This window comes from Nycticebus coucang, chromosome 9 (assembly GCF_027406575.1).
Source record: "Nycticebus coucang isolate mNycCou1 chromosome 9, mNycCou1.pri, whole genome shotgun sequence".
Taxonomy (NCBI): domain Eukaryota; kingdom Metazoa; phylum Chordata; class Mammalia; order Primates; family Lorisidae; genus Nycticebus; species Nycticebus coucang.
Window position 1 is genome coordinate 30,223,103 of NC_069788.1, and position 10,029 is coordinate 30,233,131.

The window sequence follows — 10,029 nt, forward strand, 5'->3', positions numbered from 1 at the left end:
TAATTTAAATTTTAAAAAGTGGAAAAATAAAATTAGCGACAAAAGTAGAATATAATTTTTGGGCCTCATAAATGAATAATTTAGGAGAAGTTAATGGAACAACCGGATATAGTTAAGGATTTTAAATACAGACACACAGTAGTGACTACAATATATTTTGTAAAGTCATGAATTATGTAGTGGACAATGTTTAGTTGTTTTATGTCTGAAATGGTAAACTAATATTTTTCTTGAACTCACTCCATGCATGCTCGTTGGTATTGATGATTAACTGATCACCCCTGCTATGAAGATGCCATGTTTACACCGATCATTTACGTTGAGATTTCACCATAAAGCTCAGTGTATTTTCAAGTGTTTTTAATTTGAGTAATTCTTCCCACAGTCCTGGTCATTGGAGCAGAAACAAGTACACAAAATTAAACAATTTCTGGATAGAGTTCCTCTTCCATTAAAAAGCTATAAATAGGTAATGCCTCTTGACTTTTTGGAAAGGGCTGTAGTCTCTAAATTCTGTCACCAAATTTTTCAACAGCTTCTTTCTACAGAATGAAGATCTTTTACTGTGTCTTCCATTTTCTGTGTTATGTGACCTTCATTCTACAAGGTAAAATAGATGTTTCTGGAATGTTGGTAATATAGCTTCTGGCTAGAAATAGACATACTAGATTATTAATTGAAAAATACAGGTTCTCACCATAATCTTAACAATTAAAGTAGTGTCTTGATTCTGTGGAATTTTTGTTTCCTCATTATGAACATTATTACACTAAGATACTTTACCTACATCCTTTTCTCAATTAATGGGCAGATAAAATCAGATGAAAAAATTAACCTTCATCTTTTCTAAACTTTGAGTTTTCTTTTCTGATACTTAAATGACTAAAAACATAATTTATTAAATTTATTTATAAGATTCAGTAGGGCAGATGATAGCAATCAGACCCCAGGGAGGGAAATGGACTACAGACAGCAATACATACCTGGTGGGACATCAATAGCAAAAGCTGTAAGATGACCCAAGACGTAGTTGGACAATATGCTGGACTGTGAGGTGCAAGGGGAATACAAGGCTAAGTAAAGAAGCCATAACTCCAAAGTCCATGCTGAATTAGTCAACAGTTAGTGAAGAAATGCAGGAACACCCTTATGAATCAATTAAATATAAATAATGGAAAGTATAGAGCAATGAAGCTCTTGGTGGTCATTATATTATATTCTTGGAGGTATGCCACTGAGGCAATCAGGACTCTCTAACAGTAAAGATGTAAATTTACATCTATACATCTACATCATGTGTTTGAATTTGGCCTTAGAAAGTTTGAAGTTGAAGCAATGTATCATTTATCAGAAATAAACCTGGATTCAAACTCATAAGATCTAGATTTTGTTGCTAGCTTATTACTGAACATATTGGTGAATGTTGCCACTCAGAATTTAACCTATTTGTCAAGGTCCTTAACAGAAAACAAACAAACAAATGGAAGTACAATCATTAATGATCACATTTTTTTTTTTTAAAGTTAAAAATCTGACATAAAATGTCGTGCCTAATAGTTACATGTACCTCGAAAGACTGCAGTTAGAACCTGGGTAATATATTACAGAGTATAATATATACTTTAAACTAAAAATCAGTCTGCCAATTTAGGTATTGTTATTTTTAATATAGTTTTTGCTGTCATTATAGTTATTATTAATAATGAAAGGGGCCTGAAAAAGTGAAGGTTTCAAATAGGATTGGGAAAGGTATCAAGGCACACATCCCTGTCAGTCAACAACCATCTAATAATGAGAAAACAGACACCTAATAATATTTTGCTTTTTGAAAATATTAATAAAACTATTTAACAAAACTGTAAAGAAAAAGGAATGAAGGCAAAAATCTACTTTTTCAGTGATAATATCATAATATATATGTGTGGTTGAATGATCATATAAGGATGTTGTGAACAACTTCGTTGTAACATGTTTCAAAATTTACATGGATTAGATAATTTCTGAAAAACTATAACATAATGAATCAGAATGGTAACAACAACAAAAAGAAATAGAACATATAAATATGTCTAAATTCATTAAGGGAATAGAATTCATAATAATTAATCTTTATAAAAAGATAATGTCAAGCCCAAATGGCTTTGCTATTGAATTCTAAACATTTAGGAAAGTGGTACAACCAGTTATACACAAACTTTTCCAGAAAGCAGAACACAAGAGAATGCTTCTAACTCATTTGATGAAACCAGCAATTCCTGTTATTAAAACTCATAAAGACATTATAAGAAAGGAAATTAAAAGTGAGCCTCTCGTTAATATTGATGCAAAATTCCTTTTAAAAATACTTAGAGTTAAAGCCCAGTAAAATTCCTGAATTACAAAGTAAATATTCTAAAATCAATGTTACTTAATGAACAGATTAGAAAGGTTTATATGATCAAGTCAGATAATTTTTTATAAAATTCATGAATTTTTTAAAGTCTCAGCAATCTGACAATAAACAGAATTAAGTTCTTGCATCTAATAAAGTTTATATTCAAAAACCTACACAGTAAACATCTTACTAAATGATGGAGTCATTAAAATTTTCTCTTTGATATCAGAAATATGATGAGTACCTTGTATCATTAATTTCAATAAATATTGCAATGGAGTCTTAGTGCATTTAGAATGAGTTGTAAGTTTCTTAAATCTAATAGAAGAAAATGGCCAACATTGTTCAATTACCCTGATACTATATGAAGAAAAAGAAAAGGGATCCTAAGATAATTAAAAGAACTAATGAATCAGCTTAGCAGGATTGTTGATTACAAAATAAATATAAAAATCAATTATATTTCTATTCAATACCTAGAAAATTGTATTATAAATCCAACAATACTTAGAATAGCATTGAAATATCAAATACAAAGGAATGCTTTAAAAAAAATTTTTTTAAGATCTCTACACAGAGAGCTAAAAAATATTGTTGAGAGATTAAAGAAGACCTGAATTCAAGGAGGGTTATGCCATATGAATGCACTGAAGGATTTTTTCCTGTAAAGCTCTCAATGCAACGTTTCTCAAAATGATTTATAAAGTCAATGTAATCTTAATCACATCCTAAAAGACATGGTTTGTTTTGTTTTGCTTTGTTTTGTCCTGTTCTGTAAAAGCTGACATAGTAATTCTGAAACTTAAATGGTAACATAAACCACTAAATAATAGTCAAGACATGTCAAAGGAAGAATGAGATGGGAGAACTTTCACCAGACAGTGTTAGAGTGGAAGGAAAAATGTACCACAGCGGCAGAATAGAGAATCCTAAAACAGTAAGAGATGGTTGAGCCCTTCATCCAGGAGGCGTACTGCATCCCCTCACCTTGCGCCCATTAGGCAAGAGTTTATCAATCCCCCTGCCACCTCCCCTCTCCTTGGGCTTCGCCTGACTAGTGCAAACAATGTAATCTAATTGTCAGTACTCTCATATTAATCTGAAATTAAAAAATAAAATGAATAAATTAACTACCCCATTCAAAATCAATGTTGCAATATCAAAAAAATTCATATAATAAAAATTACAAAGAAAATCAATTACACTGAAATGGAGTTATTGAAGTATTAAACATTTTTTGAGGTAGTAAAAAAAATAAGGCTTTTTCTTCCTATGACCATATGAGAAACAAAGTGAAGTTTGACTCTGGCCTCTTATAACAGACAAAACCCAATTCCAAGTAACCTGTGGATGCAAGCCTGGGAGGCAAATCAATAAATCATACAAGTTAATACATGAGAATTAGCTACATGAAACGATTTTGGCACCCAAGGAGTAATATTTTTTACTCAGAAGAAAACGATAGCATTAACTACATTAGAATTAGGAAATCTGTAAATCAAAAACATCACTGAGGAAAAAGATAATCTCTACATGGAAAAAGATATTTGCAACATAAGATACCATACTTCTCCAAAAATCAGGAAAAAAATGACATTTTATTATGAAATATGAGAGAAGATGAGATATATGAGGTGTCATCGCAGTCTCATCAGAAATACTATGCTAAAAATACTCAGCATTGGTTATGTTTTTGATATCTTTGAATTCTATATAATGGTGTTGTAAATGTAAATTGGTACAAGCGATTTGAAATTATGTTTGACATTTTCTATTGGAGTTGAAGCTATGTCAACATGTGACCATTATATTCCACCTTTAGGGATATGTCTAACAGACATACCTGAGTGTGTGCCCCAAAAGACCATACAAGAGTATCTAAAAACTGACAATCTAAATATCCTTCAATTCATGAAGATAAAATGTAGGATATTTATATCATAGACAATACGATAATGAAAATAGAAGGATCACAGTTATACAAAATATAACTCAAAAACTAAATTGTGAGCTTGTAAAATCAGACATAAAAGTATATATATACTGTACTGTACCTTTACATAAAATTGTAACATGAGACAGCAAACAAAATATTGTAAGTCAAGATAATAATTTCTTTTGGAAATGAAGGAGTGAGAGGGAATTGTGATGGTGGGGTGCACCAAAGCCATGCTGGCAGTATCACTAAATTAATGTTTAATTATACTGTTGGCTAAGCATTTGTCGGGGCTGTCTTTGGCAAGTTTGTTTTAATTTTATCTTAAAGTTTATATGTAAAGAAATGAAAGAAATAAATGACATGATTTTTATCTTATACACTTTTAATATAAGTTGTTTCTGCTTCGAAAACATACAGCAATATCATAAAATATAATAGATAAAGGGAAGAGCCTTTGAGTTTCTGAGAACTGAGAATATAACATTTATTAAGAATTCCAGGCATGGAGAGAATTTTTCAATAAATAGTATCGAACATTATTTAATCAGTTAGGAAAATGAAGAGAGCTATATCTCACATTTATAAATAATGTAAAAATACTTATACTAAATTATAATGAAAAGATTGTAGGCAAGAATATCTCATGTATAACAATATACTTTTCTATACATTTCTAGGTGTCAAAAATTATGAGATTGTTTATATATTTAAAATTAAATATGTAATTCATCTTCTAATAAGATAGTTATTGACTAAAAACCACCACTAACAAAATGAAAAACAACAAAGAACTTGTGACAAAGACAGATTAAAGTTATTATGAACAACATATTAAAATTCTTATGAATTATTAAAATAAAATAATCATACCAATACATCAACGAAATACATAAAAAATCAATCTCAAAAAAAAGGAAAAGTATTCAAAAAAATAATCAAAGACATAAAAATTAAAATTGCAATGAATATCATTTTATTTGGGGGCAAAATTTACAGTATTAGAAGCATAGAATTAAACTCTGTGATAACTATCATAAGAATATATCATATAAATATTAAAGGATACAATATACATTTATAATAATTCTAAAATATTCAAACTTTAGATATTGGTTGATGGTCCAAAAGAGCCGAAAGACTAAATAAATTGGTGTATAGTTCTAAAGCATGGTGCACCTTGCTGAAAAGAATAGTACATAGTGTGATGAACACATCATACTTCATGTAATCAGAAATAATATATGCTCAAAAATGAGGTCAGTAATTTCAGTTATTCTTCTTTTACTGTAGCTACATGTAACCTGATGGATGCTGATCGTTGCACAAAACGTAAGGGTGTCTGTAAGAGAAAATGTCTTATGAGTGAAAGGCAGATTGATACATGCTTCTCACCAACTAAGATTTGTTGCTTTGAGACGCTCAATTATGACAACGGTTTGTTTTAAAAAAGAAGACATTCCTGTGAACGAAGAAGTTGCATGTGCACCAGTGCAGAGAGGTATACGAATCTAATTAAAGCCACTGAAATAAATAATTAAACACACAAGCCAATAGTGCTATTTTCCTTTGTAGGTGTTATTTACATATACAATGGAATGAGGTAGGAATTCTGTTATTTTCTCCAAGCTACAAGTTTTGAAAGAAATGTTGATTTCAGTTTAGATGCACTTCAATCTATCTTCCGTCAGCTAAACGTACACAGCTGAACATTTCCCGACCTAACTCCAACCTCATTAGGTGTTTGATTCATGAAAATCAATGTTTGTGGGTTTACTTTCCAAATATTATCATCAGGTTATGGGAGTGAAGACACAAAAATACTAAGCAAGAGACGAAAGTGAAAGCTACATTAGAGCCTGGGGATATTCACCAGCCCTTCCTCTCTCTTCTCACAGGTTCTTTTCATTCAAAAAGAAGCATTAATTGAATACTATCTAATCCATTGAGAACTGGGTTTAAATACAATCTAAACTTTGGCTCAAGAATTTAGAGTCATAAAACATTGAGTTGGCTTATTTTTAGAATTTGCTTACTTAAATCTGGATGGGATGGAATAATGCATTAAAATCTGTTCTTTCTACCCCAATATAACAAGCAAACAGGGTAAGTACTTTCTCTAATATTAAACATGAGGGAAAACGTGGAGATTAGGTGTATTTTCCAGGTAAAAATAAAGATAAACTACCTCTGTACAATAGATTTATCAGGTTCCAAAACATTTGGGATTTTTTGTTTGTTCACTTGTTTGTCTGTCTGTTTTTTTGAACAGTAAGTTTATTTCAGGTTAATGAGTGGGTATAAACAACCAGGTCAAAACATTTGATTTTCTTAGGTAGAGTCCCTCTTGTGGTTATGTCCCACACACAAAAGGTGTGCCAAAAACCCCTACCCCCTGCGCATTCAGGGGAGAGCACCCCAACAGCTCCCTCATTACCCCTCTCCACAACTTAAATTGAAATGAGTTTTTCTCCCGTGTGGGCATGCATCAGATAGTCTACTGGCTTCATGTTAGTATTGAATACATTGGATACTTGCTTTTCCATTGTTGTGATACTTTACTAAGAAGAATGTGTTTCAACTCCAGCCAGGATATTACAAAAGATAGAAAGTCATCATCTTTTTATGGCTGAATAGTATTGCACAGTGTGCATGTACCACAATTTATTAATCCATTCCCAAGTTGATGGGCATGTAAGTTGTTTACAGATCTTAACGATTGCAAATTAAGCTGTGATAAACAATCTAGTGCCAATATCCTTATGATAAAATGATTTGTTTTCTTCTGGGTAGGTGCCTACTAGTGGGAGCACAAGGTCAAATGTGAAGTCTAATTTGAGAACTTTGAGGATTCTCCATACTTCTTTCCAAAGAGCCTGTATTAGTTTGCAGTCCCACCAACACTGTAAAAGTGTTCCACTCTCTCCACGTCCATGTGAGAATCTGCAGCTTTGGGACTTTGTGATGTAGGCTAATCTTATTGGGTTAGGTGACATCTCACAGCCACCTGAACTTTGATAAACCAAATGAGAGTATATACTGAGGAAAAGAATCCTTATTCAATAGGATTATGGGAGAACTGCATAATCACATGTAAAACACTGAAACTGAACCTATACCTTACACTTGCAAAAATTGATTCAAGATAGATAAAAGATTTAAATTTAAGACAGGAAACAATAAAAATCCTCAATGAAAGTGTAGGGGAAACACTTGACAGCATCAGGCTGGGGAAAGATTTTATGAAGAATATTTCTGTGGCAATTGCAAGAACATATATAAATAAATGGGATTTAATTAAACTGAAAAGCTTCTGAGGGTGGAAATATGGTCACTTAAGGGAAGAGTCATATCTTGATGTGCTTTCATTGCTAGAAATGATGATTTAATAAGCTTAAAGCCAATAGTTAATTGTTTATTATAAGTAAGTTAGAAATTGAACTAAGAAAATAATTGCAGACGATGGGCAAAGGGAACAGAGACAGGAGGGAAGTGGATCAGAGAAAAACAGCTACACATTCAGACTATAGGACTTAATGCTGAAAACTTCAGTCTGTTGCAAGACTGGCAGTTTGAAGTCTGGCCCTTTAAGACAAGCAGACGGTCTTACTGAAACTTCACCACTCCTGCAGCTCGACTAGGCCCCAAGGTCCTTGGGTACTGAGAGGCCAGGCTCCCAAAGGTGGGACTACTTCCTAGGAGGGAGTGAGCACAGGTGGTTGGGAAGATTTACAAGAGAAGGTGTAAGGCTCTGAAATCAGCACAAACACTTTGATCTCATGGAGAGAAAAAAACTCTCAGGGAGGTGAGAGACTCCCATTTCTCGGTATGGCATGATGCCCAACTGCCCACAGCCTTCTCAGGGGCTTAATTGGTCATCTTGGGGGCTGTATGTGTGGTCTAATTGGTGTCAGCCTTGACGTCCTGCACCTGAACTGTGTTCCTATCCCAGGTTTTGCTTGTGTCAAAAGTCCTGGCATGGTGACTCAGACCTGTAATCCCAGCACATGGGAGGCTGAGGCAGGTGGTTGCCTGAGTTCCTGAATCAGAGACCAGCCTGAGCAAGAGCAAGACCCCCATCTCTAAAAAATAGCCAGTGTTGTGGCAGGTGCCTATAGTCCCAGCTACTTGAGAGGCTGAGACAAGAGGATCACTTGAATCCAAGAGTTTGAGGTTGCTGTGAGCTAAGATGCCATGGGGCACTCTACCGAGGTGACAAAGTGAAACTCTGACTCAAAAAAAAAAAGAAAAAGGTAATATAGAGTGATAAAAGAAGTAATTCACTGCAATTAAGGTAGTTAAAAGAAATAGTTCAGTTAGAAAATGCAAGCCCAAAAAAATCGGAGGTGGAGCATAATGGCAGGTGGGACAGACGTGTAGCCCACCTCTCCCAAGTCATCAGGTGAGAGGAAGGGGGGTCCGGTCCTTTTCCCCACGTGGATTATTGGTATGCACAGACAGCTGGAGACACGCAGCAAATTGGTGGATTGCTGTATATGAGGTGTAATTTAAAACCACGGACTCTGTTGGAGAGATTTTTCCTGCTCGGCCATACTGGCTGGCAGGCCCCTCCCTCACGGAGGACAGCAGTTTACAATTCCTGGCAAAACCCAACTGACGAAAATTTATTCCTGAATAGAGTTTGGCACCTGAAAGGGGAGCCACTCAGAATCACAAAGTACTAAGCAACCCGATGGAAAATTGAAAGGAAGGGATCCCGCCCGGGAAACAGACATTTTTGAATTATCTGAAATGGTGGACACCTTCCCCCAGAACAACAGGAGTGATTAAATAGACCGGACCATTCCTGGTGGGGAATATTGGTGTGGGCTGACAGTTCAGGCTGTGCAGTGAACTGGTGGGTGGCTGGACTCAAAACTCCAGAGCCGTGGAGTATAAGATTTCCGTGCGCCTCAGCTGCAGCAGCAGCGAGACCCGGCAGCACCCACGGGACCTGGCAGCAGCCTCGGGAGATGGAAGCAGCCGCGGTAGCCGGCACCAGAGAGACCCGGCAGCTGCCAGCACCCTACCCCACAGCCAATTGCATTTGCCAGTTTGCAGGAGAACGCAGGAGCAGAGTGGAAAGATTTGTGAAGCATGGACTCCTGCACTGCGTTGGGAGGTTGGATAGAAGTGCTATTGTTGCACAACAATTAAGTAAAAAAACTTTTACAGAAACTCCAAAATGACGATCGGCCAGGTAGGATAGTTACTGTGGTAACAGTATAAACTGTGAATCAGGTATAAGCCTGGGAACCACTCACAGCACCACCTGGTGTCCAAAAAGTATATTGCATTATAAATATACTCCTGCAAAAGTTGATCCCTACGTCATATATATAGATGTATATTTCTACATATATACAAGAATAATATTTTTGTGGTCAGTGCCTTTTTTTATTTTTTCTCATCATTTTCTTCAAGGAACTATCATCAATTTTTATTATTATTTTTTATATATATTTTTTATTTTTAATTTCTTCTTTCTTCTTTTTTAACTTTTCTTATGAACACCACTTTTTTTTTTCTCCCTTCTGTCTTCCTCTTCTTCCCTTCCTATGGTTTCTGAGAGTGCTAACAGCAGATTTCTAGAGGGGTTTTTGTTTGTTTGTTTTGTTTGTATGTTTTTTTACCCTTTTTTCTCAATTATTTTATGATTATTATTATTTTTATTGTAGTTGGGTTTTTTTCATTGTTGTTGCTGTGTGTATGTCTATGT

General features: G+C 34.5%; 1 protein-coding gene across 1 annotated transcript; it reads left to right on the forward strand.

The window, feature by feature from the left end:
- Window positions 1-490: 490 nt before the first annotated feature.
- DEFB114 (defensin beta 114) lies at window positions 491-5,758 on the forward strand. The gene is made up of 2 exons (XM_053603823.1): window positions 491-607; window positions 5,604-5,758. Exons 1-2 carry the CDS (start codon window positions 550-552, stop codon window positions 5,756-5,758), a joined length of 213 nt encoding a protein of 70 aa, XP_053459798.1. The 5' UTR covers window positions 491-549.
- Window positions 5,759-10,029: the final 4,271 nt, after the last annotated feature.